At 40.4% G+C, this 14,727-nt stretch overlaps 1 protein-coding gene across 1 annotated transcript in view; it reads right to left on the bottom strand.

Moving 5' to 3' along the window:
* Nucleotides 1–13,834, bottom strand: part of plxnc1 (plexin C1) — a 33,045-nt gene extending 19,211 nt beyond the window's left edge. The window contains exons 1-12 of the mRNA XM_023263371.3: nucleotides 12,729–13,834; nucleotides 11,757–11,879; nucleotides 9,221–9,355; nucleotides 9,031–9,131; nucleotides 8,856–8,961; nucleotides 8,596–8,761; nucleotides 5,972–6,074; nucleotides 5,735–5,810; nucleotides 5,087–5,128; nucleotides 4,851–4,984; nucleotides 2,727–2,906; nucleotides 1,794–1,902 (exon numbers count right to left, since the gene is read on the bottom strand). Coding sequence (XP_023119139.2) covers nucleotides 1,794–1,902; nucleotides 2,727–2,906; nucleotides 4,851–4,984; nucleotides 5,087–5,128; nucleotides 5,735–5,810; nucleotides 5,972–6,074; nucleotides 8,596–8,761; nucleotides 8,856–8,961; nucleotides 9,031–9,131; nucleotides 9,221–9,355; nucleotides 11,757–11,879; nucleotides 12,729–13,751 — 2,298 coding nt within the window. The 5' untranslated portion in view covers nucleotides 13,752–13,834. The remainder of the gene's footprint in view (nucleotides 1–1,793; nucleotides 1,903–2,726; nucleotides 2,907–4,850; nucleotides 4,985–5,086; nucleotides 5,129–5,734; nucleotides 5,811–5,971; nucleotides 6,075–8,595; nucleotides 8,762–8,855; nucleotides 8,962–9,030; nucleotides 9,132–9,220; nucleotides 9,356–11,756; nucleotides 11,880–12,728) is intronic.
* Between the last annotated feature and the right edge of the window lie 893 nt (nucleotides 13,835–14,727).

The raw sequence follows: 14,727 nt of genomic DNA, 5'->3' as shown, positions 1-14,727 counted from the left end.
ACTTGGGGTGAAGGCAGGGGACACCCTGGACAGGTCACCAGTCTGTCACAGAGCTACATATAGAGGCCGAGACATGAACTGGGGATCTTCTAGCTGCAAGGCAAAAGTGCTAACCACCACGCCACTGTGCAGCCCAATACCAATATCCAATATTGATATCCAATATCATGTTTTGACTTATTTCACACTTTTTTGTTTATTATATAATTATTCCACCAAGGAACGCAGCGGAGTTATGTGATGATTGGCGTACGTTTGTCCTTCTGTTAATCTGTGAACCTGTCTGTGCGCAACATTACTCAAAAACAGACTAACAGATTTTGATGAAATTTTCAAGGAAGGTCAAAAATGACACAAGGACCAAGTGATTAGATTTTGGCAGTGATGTGGCTTATAGCCTGGATCCATGGATTTGTTAAGAATTTCTGTATCATTGCGAGATAGCAGCACGGCGTCACTGTAACCATGACAACAAGCGAACACTACGTCAGCTGCCTGCTGATGATCACATGATTGTGATCCTACTACAAATCCACCGCTGTGCACTACTGATAGTAGGGAGACATGGCATGGCAGTGAGGATTGTGGAAAACGCCACCATTGGTGGGGCCGTCCACACTGGGAGGAGTCGCAGTCCATGAGCGCTAGGGGTGCCGGCACCCGGACCCCCCCCGACCCCGACAGACAGGGGAACCCCTATACTGAGGTGTGCCAGGGCCGGAGGGATCCACGGACAGCAGGAGACCAGATACAGCCCCCAGTGTGGAGGACCCCCCTGAGGAAACACTGGAGTTAAATACTAAAAATTTAAAGTATAAGATAGAGTAAAAGGCCTGATGTAAGGTAAGTAAACTGAAGTGAACTGTTAAAGGAGTAAAAAATACACAAGATATTAAATAAAGAATGATAAGAACGTAAGAAGAATTTAAAAGGTCAGTAAAAAGCCTGATTAAAAAGGTGCATCTTTAACTTTCTTTTAAAAATATTGACAGTCTCTGCAGTCCTGAGGTTCTCCAGCAGGCTGCTCCACAGGTGGGGGGCCATAGCGGTTAAATGCCGCCTTGCCGTGAGTTTCAGTTTTGGCATTTGGTATGAATAAAAGGGAACTGCCGGAGGACCTTAGGATCTGCGAGGGTCGATACAGTAAAAGCAGATCAGATAGATAAGAGGGTGCAAGGCTGTTAAGACATTTAAATACTAGTAAAAGAACCTTAAAATCAATCCTGAAGCGGACAGGGAGCTAATGCAGCGATTTTAAAACAGGTATAATGTGGGCCCGCCCTCTGGTCCTCATCAGCATGCATACGGCTGAGTTTTGCAATAATTGGAGATTTAATATACTCTTTTTGGGCAGACCAAAGAGTAGGGCATTATAATAATCTAAACGACAGGAGATAAAAGCATGCATTAGAGAGAGAAACAGGTGGACTCTGGCTATGCTCTTAAGATGGTAAAAACCTATTTTTGTTATATTTTTGAAATGTGGGATAAAATTCAGCTGAGAGTCAAAAATCACGCCCAGATTTTTTACAGATTGTGTCGGTTTAAAACCTTGTAGTTTTGATAAAAGTTTCTCTCTCTGGCTTTCAGGACCTATAACTAAAACCTCAGTTTTTTCCTGGTTGAGCTGTAGGAAGTTCACTGCCATCCATGACTTGATGTCTAAAATACAGTTTAAAAGGGTATCTATATACAGTGACAATGTAGTGTTTTGCAGCATGGTGTGATGTAACATGACATAATTAATGTGAGATAACAATTCAGTGGGACACTGAGTGTGACTACAGATTCACCTGATAGCTGCTGTTCGTGGGAAGTCTGACTTCCTGTAGGGCGTGGCTGTGGACGACCTCTTCCACAAACTCCAGGTGGGACCCCATGAGTGTGATCTTCCTCTTTCCACTGTAAGGCAGGAAGCAGCAGTCAAACAAAGAAAATGAAATTTAATACAGATTTGATTTGAAAGAATTTACTTATGATGACTCCCTGATAGGATCACAAATATGTTCAACAAATGTTCTGACAAAGTGTGAAACCAACAATATCACTCTGCTTAGAACTTGCAGGTAGCTGAGCAGTGATAAGCTGATGCCTACGTGATAACTGTTGTACCTTAAGCACATGAATTACAGTAAAACGTTAAACTGAAGTGTCATGTCTTTTAAAACTGTTGATTCTGAGATGCAAAAACAGGGGGTGCAAAATGGTCCTTTTAGTTGCTGCAGCTAAAAAGGGAAGTGGTCTTATGTTGAAAGAAACTGCTTTCAGGAAGTGGTTCTTATTCACCACCAGATGACCCTCAACCTGTAAATGTTCATCCGTTACCGACATTGTTTTCTAGAATAGGTATCAGTGAATTCTACTGAAGTCAGTGACAAAACACTGCTGGTTCATCCAAAGATAGTCTGAAGTTTTCCCTCCGCTTTTTTAGTAGTTGTCAACTTTGGACATGCTGCACCAGCCATCTGTAATGTCAAAGTATTAAATTGTCAAATCAGTTATAAACTGTCATACAAGTTGTACAGAGAGTTGGTACAATCTGAGTAATAAATGACACTATGGTTTGATATTGATATGGTGATAATTAATTGATGGCAGTGTGCTAGATGTGTCATTTCAGATTGTTGCAGCTTAAACTGAGCTTAGTTTTAATATTTTAAAGTTCTTCCACTCAGTATTTTGGTACTAAAGCACAAAATATATGATATCACCAAATCCAAACATACCTGATCCAGCTGCTGTTTGGTGCAATATTGGTGCAGGCTGGTGATGACCGGTAAGTGATTGTAGTGTTGCCATGGCAACTACCATCTGGGAGGACAACACAGACTTTGACCACACCTTTACTGTCTGTACTGGGAATGTGGAAAGTCAGATTCATGCCGGTGTTGTTCCATACAGGAGATCTGAGCAGAGAACACAGGATGACACACACAGAAACTCTGAGATCAAGACTCTTCAACATCATATCAGCAATAATATGCAGAGAATCTAAAAAAACATAAATAAACCAAACAAATAAACCATAAACTCTTTCTCAACACAATATTTCATTGTGTTAAGAAAGAGTTTACACATCTAAAAGCTGACTCCAACTACAACAGTTCTAAACAGCAGAAGAGATCAAACAAAAAGGCTTTAAGCAAAACAGCAAAGCATTCATGTCAGAAGAGCTGGGATCATGGTCAATAACTCAAAAGCAAGTCTATTTAGTCCAATCATTCAAAATGTATTTAACTTTAAATTTCTCAAATCCAAAAGCAGAAGAACCTTAGCTTAACTTTTAAATTTACAATTCTGAGAAACAAAAAGACGTGCCATTTTTACTATAAAGGGAAATACCACACACTGAACATTTTAGGACTTCCTGAAACTAAAAACGAGGCCGCAGAGAAATCAGCCGCTGCTTCACTGAAAATTAATGATTCAGACTATGGACTAACTATCCTCTAACACCTACATTTTAGTCCAGATGTGGTAGCATGTGTGCAACACAGAACAAGCTTCAATTTAGTTGAAGTACTAAGACAAAATCTGAACTTTATTTAACATTAAAACCTGCTCTGGGATGTAGAAAAAAATGGCACACATTCTGAAGTATTGACACAAGTATTGCGAGGACTGTCAATACTTGTAAACTGCACAATATTTATTAAAAAAAACAACAATAAAACTTTAATTTCTCATTGAAGTCTTTGTGAGACACAAGATTGTACCACTGCAGGCTTCATCAATAAGTCATTCTATTTTTATGTTAATGTTTCTCACAGCTTTAGTCAAACAAACCAGCTGCACTGAAGAAGATATTTGTCATGCTTGTTAAAACTGGCCAGTATATCAAGTGACATAATGCATAATAATGATCAAATAAACAAAAGACTAAATTTAAATCCACTATGCAACAAATAATTGAACTGCAGTTTGGATTCTGTGACTCTGTGTGACAGCTCACCGCTCTGAAGTGAGGGAAAGTGAAGTGTGATTTGCTGTTAGACGCTGCTTTATCCTGTCTCCATGTCAGGGACAATACATAATTAAAATAATAAATGAATTTATTTCTGTTTCTCCACGTGCATAGATGTTGTTAATTTTATCTCTTCTTTACTGTTTTTCTAATGTGATTCTGTTGCCCTCTTAGTCAAGTCTTCCTTGTAAAGGAGATCTCTGATCTCAACGGGATTAACCTGGTTAAATAAATACTAAAAAATAAATAAAAAATAGATGCTCATATAGCTCCTGCTGTTGTCTGATGCTGTGGGTATTTAATAAATGCAGAGGAAAGACTCTCACAAACAACCGGAAGCAACAAACTAAACTTCAGCTCCTGTTTACATTTTGTCAGAACCTGGAATTCCTTCATTATTAGTTATTAGTCTAATTATTATGATCTGGTTAGCTTAGTACAATTTATTCTTTATTCATTTCAGTTTTAATAGATGTGTAATTGCAAGGTTAAAAACGTGAAAATGTAAATGTGAAAGGTGTTTTGTGAGTACAGCACACTATCGCTGTCTTTGGCCCTCTGTGATGTTTTCGGACAAATTTTGGTCCTGAAATATGGAAACACGTTCTCTAAATCGCTTCATGCAACTCTCAAGTACGTTGCTTGTATTTCTCAGTCTGTTAATGTGGCAACATGCTATTTAGACTTGAGTTGAAAGTGCTCTGTACAAGGTCCCACCAATTACTACCACTGTCACCACTTTTACATGGAAGTGAGCAGAAGTCTATTTAGACATGATACCAGAATATTCAGAGGCCGCCACATCAGTGGAAAGGAGTGCACATCTGAAAGGGGTTTTATAGTTTATGCAGATACAGTTGTATTGGTTGTCTGTAAAGTGCCTCACTCTTGTGGAGAACAGTCCAGATCCCCTTGGATCCTCACTCTGGTCACTTCTCTGAGGTTACGGCCTGACAGCATGGCATGGTTTCTGCCATAGAACGACACAACGCTGGGAGTGATGGAGGAGATCTCTGGCCTCTGATAGAAAAACACACAGAAATAATCAGCTTTAATGCAATAATACCGTCTGCTGGTGTTATAACCTCTAGTGAATGTGAATAAGGTGGGATTCAGGCTCACAGAAAAGTTCCTCCCAGATTCCATCTTTCGGCAAATGCTGTCCTGCAGGAGGAAACAGGAGGAATAAATTCAGCAGACACACATATAGTAACCGTAAAGGTACTATTAGAGTTGATCCGGGAGATAACAACAAGTAGGATAGTGAAATATACTCATCAAGTAAAGTCTTGGTGTTGCTGGAAGCAATTTTTTATGGTAAATTTTGTTAGAAGCTGTTGTCCTTTATTTCTAAGCTAGATAAAACCCTGTCCAAGATCCCCAAGGGAAGGCTGAGCAAATAAGTCAATTCTAAGCATAAGATTAAAAAAATAATTTTACAATAAATCTAAACAAAGCAAATCTTACCCTGAACAATACATGTTTGAGCACGGAATAACTTGTGAAGAAAATTATAAAATAGTCTTCCAATTCTCTCTGCAGCAAATTGCCTGATATTGCATAACTTTTTGCTAACACGTGTACGACTTGCATTTTATTGAACACAAAACAGTAGTTTTTAGCAGATAATATCTGAATTTTAGAACATCTTTCACAATAGTCAAATGTCTCTGAATTCATTTGCTAGTTAGCTTGATGCTGCACATGCACAACATGTATGAAGAGTACAAAAGTCTGCATTTAATAGACATATAAAACACGCATTATTACATTTCCCACTCCTTCATTAGCCCAGGAACAGCCACTTTTGCTCCATCCACATCCAGCCTTGATACACTGCTGACACCTGAGGAGACAACAGGCACTTACTGGTGGTGATCAGGACCATAATGAAACCTCTCACATAGATATTAATGTCTTCAAATACAACAGACAACAAAGACACCACCACACAGTAAGGTATCCTTTCAGGTGATATATCAGTGTCAGGGTTATTAATGGACTTACAGAACAGAACTTGGTGGTCCACTGATGCCAGAGCAGTTGGTTACTTTTAGTTGTTCTGACAGTCGCGTCATCCCAAGTCTAATCTTTACTGTGACACTCAGGCCTGTAAGGAGCAATAAATGAAGAACGTCAGGGTCCTTTGGTCATTTTGGAAACACATGCTTCAATGTCAAATACTGACAGATAACACAGATTAGTCAACTTGTGGACAATATTTCATTACAGTCAGATCCTAATGAGCCTGAACTACATGGAATTACATGTGTCAGTGTAGTCAAAAGAAAAGAAAGCTCACTCAAGCAGGGAAAATTTGTCTAAAAGTAAAACCTACATCTTGCAAGCAAATTATTTCTGTAACCATGTAAACTATTGGCATTTCACTTTTTGACATCATGATATATTATGATTACAGTTTCTTCTGCTACTGTCTCAATAATCAGATTTTTACCTTCACTGGCTATTTTGCAGTTTTTGCAGACTTTTTGTGTGCGGTTCTGATACAAACCTCTCACATGGGCAGGTTTTCTAAGGGGGGTGTTTCTATTAAAGTTTTCATGTGACTGCTCAGTATTGCCATTATGCTGCTATCAGCCTTTTACATCTGTTTGCTTCTTTCCTCCTCTCTGTGCTCACATATATTGTATCTTAATAATGGAGAATTCACAATAAATCTGTTCTCATTTACGTATGTTTCTGTTGTCAGACAACAGAGCAAGTATGAAATATAGTGACTGAAATGCAGACCAAGTCTACATGTTAACCAGCACCTTTCCAAGCTCTGCACTCCTATAATACAGATTTTGTAAACGTAACATTGCAAAATTACCATACACATAAGTTGAAGACAGCAGCTATGCTGTGATCACAGATATATTCCATTTAAACTTCTGACTCAAAGACAAAGTTCAAAGCAAGAGGATGTCTTTTCTGTCTCAGACCCTCACCCAGGTCTATATCAGCTGCTGCACATCAGCAGAATGTGCTGCTCTTCTCTGAGCAGAGTAGAAACAAAGAGGGGTTTGCATATGGCCGTAATGCAAAACCTCGAGCTTGCGAGGACAGGTAACGCTCTTCTATGGAAAGTAGCTCAGTCCTGTCCAGTATGTTGCTGGATTTGTTGCTAGGTGCCCACTGGAAAACAAGTCGCTAAAGGGGTCAGAAAAGTTGCTGAATCAAGCAACAAAATCACTAAGTTAGCAACAATCGCTGCAACAAGGTCTGGTGCGCTGAGCTGTCACTCAAAAATTCATTAACCAAACACGCCTAACAAGCCACCCACATGTCTTGGTGTCAGAAGTGCAAACAGAAAGTCATTCACCACAAATGAAAGAGCTATCAGTGTGATGTTACAGTCCACAGGGGGGACGAGACACAACAGTTGCAGGCTAAGGACAAAGAAGCCAGGCAGCTGCACTTCACTCAGACAGCTGTGAGACCAAAAATTTGTTGGAAAAGAATGAAATAACGTATTTTACTGTCAGATTAGGCCGACTTGAAGTGACTGTCTACATGAGCTGTTTTCTTTGAGCAGAACTTGATATGAGCAGACTGCATTTTAAACTTCAGTACTGTAGTCAATCATGTTTACATATAGGAAGTCATGATTGTGTGATCACTGTTTATATTAGTTTCACTTTTCTGCCCTAGCACTACGTTAGCCATCGTGATTGAACGTATTGGGCTATTTTTTCCTGTTTAACTGACTTAGCTGAGATTTCTCTGTCTGTATCTGCATTCTGATCAACAGATGTGTCTAGATTTGATTTTTAAAATAATCTACTATAGATCATTTAATCACACAGTGGCAGCAAAATGGATAGTTTCACACATCAGGCTGGGAGAGCCTAACTGAGTCAATGTAGAAGAACAAGCAATATTTTCAACAACAACAGACAACATGATAGCTGCCTGTCTGGGCTGGAATGTCTCCAAATTAGCCTGATAATCATCTTATACTCACACAAATGTGACCATGTGAAAATTTTAATGACACACTCAAGAAAACCCCACTGAAAACTATTTCGACTGTAGTCTGAAACCCTGGCTCTGGATTTTCCACTGGACCAACATGGCAGCTTATTTTTGGCAGCTCTAAAATTTACAAAATTACAAAACCACTTCACCAAAACTTGTTTCTGAAAACCCTTGAGGTGAGAAATAGGACATGCAGTTGCTGGATATATCTTTGCTTTAGAAAAAGGTGAGTTTCAAAGTTTTTCCAGAGTTTCCAGAAGCATTGAATTGCAGCTAGATGCGCCTGATTTGCAAAAGCCTGAATGTCAAATTTATCCTAACCTGCTTACACAGACAAGGAATGGAAAGTGTTGAAATGCTGGATCCTATGGACACTGTAACCACAAAGTCAACACTGAAGGTAAAAGTCTGATCAGTGAGAAAGAAGCAGGGGGAACTCTATAACACATAAACAAAGTATAAGACAAACAGTTTACACAAAACACAAATAATTGGTTTCATTTGCCCTCAAACATTCGTGTTTGATAATATTGACACAAATCTGATAACCATAGCTTACAGCAATATTGTGTTTAAAAGATTCTTGGGACAGTTTAAGGTCCTTAATTGTGAAGCATATTAATGCAAGGATTAATTATCACGTCACTGACCGTCAGCAGGAAACGTGCCATTAGAGAGGATGCAGATGCATTGTGGGAACTGTGGAGGAGGAGGGTTATTCCGACTACAAAGCTCACTGGAAGTCGCAGAGAACTGACAGGCGAAGTTGGACGGGTTCTGACCCACAGTCAGGTGTGTCTGGACTGTTAGTGCGATCTGAGAAAGAAAGTGACACAACTGATAAATACCTGATAGTTAGAAGTGATTCCCGTCTTAAGTGTGTGTGTGTGTGTGTGTGTGTGAGCTGCACCTGTCCACTGGAGTCCTTCACTACTTTGTGGGAAACCATTTTCTGCTGGGAATCATCAGGAATGGACAACCAGTCTGAATCTTTGCAGTCGTCTTCGAAGGTGCAACTGGGAAAAGGAAAACACGTTAACATCAAGTTTAGAATTCTTTCAAGATGCAGACGTTGTTTGACCAACCTTGTGTTCGAGGCACACCAGACACAGTGTGGATCCTGAGCAGACCAACACTCATGAATGTTCTTGTACGTGCTGCACTTTGCCACAGCTACACGCTGCATCTACAGCAGAACATTCAGAAACACTTTCAAATGCAGTACGTACCAGTGACACTGAGAGAATATAAAGTCAGCAATATGAGTAGAAATACCTGGTTTCTAAATGGCACATACACGTGTTTCTGATCCACTGGATCCAGAAGTATTCTAGGAAACACTTTCCGGTCGTCATCCACGCTGTAGAGCAACGTGGGACAGGCGGTGTGAAAGTTCCTGTCCACAGCAAGCTGACAACAACAATGGAGCTTTGTTAACTTTCTGAGAGACTGTGCTACCCTGGTATTAAACACTAAAGGTTGAATTGAAAATTGTGAATTCTGTGTAATTACATTTTTAAAAAGTACTTATGTTTGATTGACAGTCAGCAGACTATAGTATGACCAAGCTGGAATCTCAGGCTGACCAGGATATGTTGAACTTGGCTCCACTAACTGGGTAACTAAGACACTTTCATTGACTTTATGTTAGGCTTCATAATATTGCTGAAAAGGTTTCTAAATGTTGATTGTCACCAAATCCCATGATAAACCCAAAAATAATCATGCGTTGTCTCTTCTAACTTTCCCTGAACTGCCCTTGGCTTTCAGTGACCACATGCATTTATGCATGCACAATGCGATTTGATTTGTGATAAAACTGTTTTAGGTTCTACTTCAGTTCAACACTGACTATGTAATAGATTTAAACCATGTGATAAAGCATTACCACAGGAGATACCATTAAAAGTAGGACTGTGACACAAGGAGAACAGCACGAATTTGTAAAACCACTTCAGAAAAAGTCCTGATTAAACCCTGAGTTCGACGCATTTAATAGCATCTCCTAAAATTGAAATTTTGATTTAAAATTGAGAATTTGTTAAACAATATTATTCAGTGGCTGAAAAACATTCTGAAACACCTGGCATTGCTGTTTAGTAAACAGTGAATTTGATGCATATTGGAATAATACACATTTCATGTGAGTTTTAACAGCAGCACTACAGCTTATACAATATTAGCGTAAAAAAAACGTTGCTGTAATCACTGACTGTGGTAAAAAAAAAATAGTAGTAAAGCTATATTTCTTAGGTTTGGCCACTAGCTAATGACTGCAACCATTAAGACTGCTGAGAAAAGATTGGTCCATTCATGCCTTCCACTTCTAATGAAGATGCTATTTTGTCCTCAGACACCACTTTAAGCTCACACCAGCATAGGAAAAAACACTGTGTCAAAAACGTAACATGGTTTTTGTCACTTCCACTGTGTTGCCTCACTTTACCATTTACCAATATGCAGGATATGATGCAACTATGTTTGTGCTGCTCAGTGTAAATGGAGAAGCAGAAATGCCATGGTGATGCCCTGCACTGTGTCCCTCTTGAACTTAAAACTCACCAGATTGTGGAGTTTTTCTGCCATACTTTACTTTTCTGCCTGAGTTTCCTCCTCTGGGAATCACCTGACCACTCACCTGTCACCCGAAGCTCACTTTCTCAGTCTGCCAGCATGGAAGCTAAAATGCAGGTGTTACTTGACACGCACTACTCTGAGTGTCTGCATTGAGCTTCTGCTTTTAGTTGCCTATCATGCTTACAACTTGGTTTAAAACACTTCAACCTGCTTCACTTATCAACTCTGTAAACTACTCTGACAGTGAACTCAAACTCTTCCACCATGTGATGATTTACATCAGATGTGATCTCATGAAAACAGGCATGTGATATAACAACTAGGTGACAAAAAGCAGCATTTCATAGATCATGCTCGTGGCAAACTCTAAGCTGTCCATTTTCTGATTTAATTCTACATTTCACTGTGACAGAATCCCTGGCACCACATCAGCTTTAAAACATGTCTCATTTTATCACCAATTGAAATGCTCCAAATGTGTGTGTGGGTCAATCAGTCACTGTAGCCACAGCTGCAGCATCTTACCATCATCTTTAGCAAGAAAAGTCAGCACGTGGTTGGCCCATCTTGCAATATTTTTTCTCATTAGACTGTCATCTACTACAGGCTGCATTTGTCAGTGAATCAATAGAAAAGCCTTCTTCTGTGTGTGGCTGCTCTATAACTGCATGAAATACACTTAGGGCTTTTATGAACAATTGAAAGTAAACTCAGAATGAAAGAGCCCGTTGTGTCTAGCACAGAGTTACTGTGGAGTGTTCCCGGACTTCTGATCAATTCCTTAATCATGTGAGTGAGCATGTATAAAGAGTCTGTGCAGAGTATTAAGTGTTTTTAATCGAGGAGATGGAAATAACAACAGGTGAAGGGATGATGTGATGGAGGAGTGACAGAAGAAATGAAGAAAGCAGAATAAAGTGAGATATTATTTTACAGATGCTAATAGAAGATTATGTGAAGATTTCCAAAGACAAATGTCAACCTGCCACTGCCCTCAGCATTAACCCAAAATCAGTTGAATAAAATAAAGCTATGATGTCAATAAAATTAAGCTACATGGTAGATTAATAGAACATTTTTAGAGGATTTTCAGTAAATAAATTCATGTTCAGGACACAAAACTACTATAGTATGACACTGTTGACTGACTACTGACTTTGACATAGACAATACTTTATTTAGAGCACAAAATAGAAAACAGCAATTCTAAGCACATTTTACTTTTTACACTCACCTTGATGAGCTGTCCATCTGCTGTCCCAATAAAGAAAACCATCCAGGCTTTCTGCCTCACTGCCAGGACAGAGGTCATGTAGTTCTGCCTGAAGAGCACCACTTCCGGTTTCAGAGTCTTTGGCTGAGAAGCAGAAACACACTGATCATCACATGTAGGATTTATAGATACCTGAAAAATCAAGCTAAAAAAAAGAACTCCACACAAATGTAGTCTATTACTACTCATAGCTCAATTAACTGCTGTTACCAAGTCAAGGGTATTTAAAATGAGTCACGTTCATTTGTTTTAGTTGTGATTTTATAGGAGGTGCAACAAGCAAAACATAAGCGTACGCATTAAATAGTGTCTATTAAAAAAATACATAGAAGGAAATTTGTGTTGTTGCATATCACAATCATTGTTGTTTTTGTTTGTGTTGTTTAGACTTCACCGCTTGAAGTTATAGTAGATCCTGCAAGTTTTCTGACAGCTTATGTAAATACTGCATGACCAACTTCATTTTATAAATTCACATTGCCTAAGACAATGAAATAAAACTTAGCAATGTTTAACATAGTACACGGTGTTTCATCAGACAACTAATATACTGCTAATTAATTTAGGTTATTTGGGAGTATAACTGACATTTGAAATATCTTAACACCGTCTCTACAAAAGATTTATGATCTGACTTACTTTTAAAAGATAAAACATCATAAACCCAACTTCTGCTCTAAATAAGCAAAGCATCATTCAGCAAAACCTCATTACATTTACACTGTCCCCAGCAGCAAAGACAGTATTTTCAATGACTTGTATTTATTTATTTTTTTTGTGTTTAAATTCTGTATTAATGTTCCATCTTGCTGTACCCTGCTTGTCCATTTAAAGCTCTCTGCAGCTATCAATAGAAAAATACAGAACATTATAATTAGTAGCAGAGCTGCTGTGACATCTTTGTGAACTTCAGCCTGTCCTACATGGACCCACCGTCACCGTCACTTCTGGCTTGTCTTTAGAGGTGTAGAAGTCTGGATCTTTATCGGTCTGTCCGCTCATATCAGGGCTGATGTCAAACACCACCAGCTCGGTGTTGATTTCTCCTCCGTCCGCACTGAACACTCCGCTCCACAGCACCGGCTGCTGCCCCGGGATGACGGAGGAGGCAAGCAGCCTGCTGCCTTCACCATCAGACACACTCAGAATGACACCCTTCACTGACTTCAGAGTCTCGGTCTTTCTCTTTATGCCATCAAACCAAAGGAGACGGACTCTGTTGCTGTTAGCTTCTGACCGCACGTTGGAGAGCAGAAATATGACTGAGCTGATCTGAAATCCGTCCACAAACTCCACGTCGCCTGTACTTCTGATCACAGGTGTGACTTGTGCTGAGCTGTCTGTCCAAGAAAATATCCCTCCGTTCTGATTGTGATCTGCATCTTGAAGGTTGATAGTTTGGGAACTGGAGATACACCTGCCCCTCTCGGGTCCGTCTTTGCGTTGCTGGATCGCAGTCAGAATGTAAGTTTCGCTCTGAGTTGGATTCTTCTTCACATCCACCAGAAAGCCGACGGAGCCGCTGCTATTCCTCAGAGGTCCCACCTGGATGTGTTCCCGGTACAGCAGCTTGGAGATGTTGTGCAGGTCCAGAACCTCGCAGTAGCCGCACTGGTTGTCGGTCATCCCACAGCTGAACACAGAGTTGTTCTTCACGAATGGCAGCAACATGTTGACGCTGAAAGTTGCGTTCCAACGGGTCGCCTCAGAAACCCGGTAAAACCGCTCATCCCCCGGGTCGTCCGCGCCCTTCAAGATTCCTCTCTGGGTCAGACTGCTGACCAGAGTCAGGTCGTGGCTCATCTGGTACAGCTTCGTGTCTGTGGCGACGTAAACCCCGCTGGTGGCCACCGCGAACTGACGGATGTCTTCACCAAAAATGAAGCCTCCATGGTGCTGCAGGCAGCGACCCTGTTCTCCCCAGAGAACAGAAAGCAGACAGAGCAGCAGGATCATGTTGTAACAGCTCTAAGAGGACGCTCACACACTGGAGGTCTGCATGGCACTCCGCTCTCCGACACACTGACTCCACAGTCATGCGTAAAAGCGCAGCGCGCCTCTGCTGAAAGGAGAAGTGCTGAACGTGGGAGGGACGGAGCGCGCCCAGAGAAATCCAAAACTGACACATTTTAAGTCTTTCTTCTAGTGATCTAGCAGCATTACTTGATCCACCCAGTTACATTTGTCTCCTTCAGCCATGTTCTTATTTGAAGTCCACACAGTTTCACCACGGAACCTGCTGATATTGTGCACTCTGGAGTAAAATCAATACGAGCCCAGGGCTGACAAGTAATGCCCTGTCAGTAATTCACATTTACATCTATCCCAACAAGAACAAACAGCCGGGTTACAGCGCACAATGACTGTTGTCCATATGACTTCCACTTCCCTCAACAAATAGCAGATATTAAGCTCGGGAGTAGGTGGGCTCAGACGAATTGCCATGAGAGATCATTTGAATGATGTTTGTGTTTACTTGCTCCAAAAATCGTTTGCAAGGACCAAGCAGATGAAACAATAAGGCTAAAACTGTATTACACATTCCTAGCTTTGGCTGCAGCTGCATAACTTGACATCTGTACTATTTTAGAGTTTTAAACTTGTCATTGGTTTAGGATTAGTTTCTTCTCCTGGTGACAACCACCTCAGTCATGTGAACACACTCATACATCGCTTCAGATTCAGTGAGTGACTTAGATAAGCAGCTTCATAGCACTGCTTATCCAGACTGCAGTTGTAATGAAAAGATACCCTGTGAATAACTTGCTTGGTGAAGCAGGCCTCTGTTGTCAACTGCTTTCCTCTGAGCTGCCAGGCACAGATGCAGAGAGTTTTCTTCCTGAAGGGGGCGGGGACAGCAGCAGCAGCTCAACAGCTCTAAAAGCAGGGCTGTACAGTCACGGTAAATGAACCATCTTTCAAGTAATTTTGC

Source organism: Amphiprion ocellaris, chromosome 21, assembly GCF_022539595.1.
Source record: "Amphiprion ocellaris isolate individual 3 ecotype Okinawa chromosome 21, ASM2253959v1, whole genome shotgun sequence".
Classification (NCBI taxonomy): domain Eukaryota; kingdom Metazoa; phylum Chordata; class Actinopteri; family Pomacentridae; genus Amphiprion; species Amphiprion ocellaris.
This window is presented reverse-complemented; position numbering and strand designations above follow the sequence as displayed.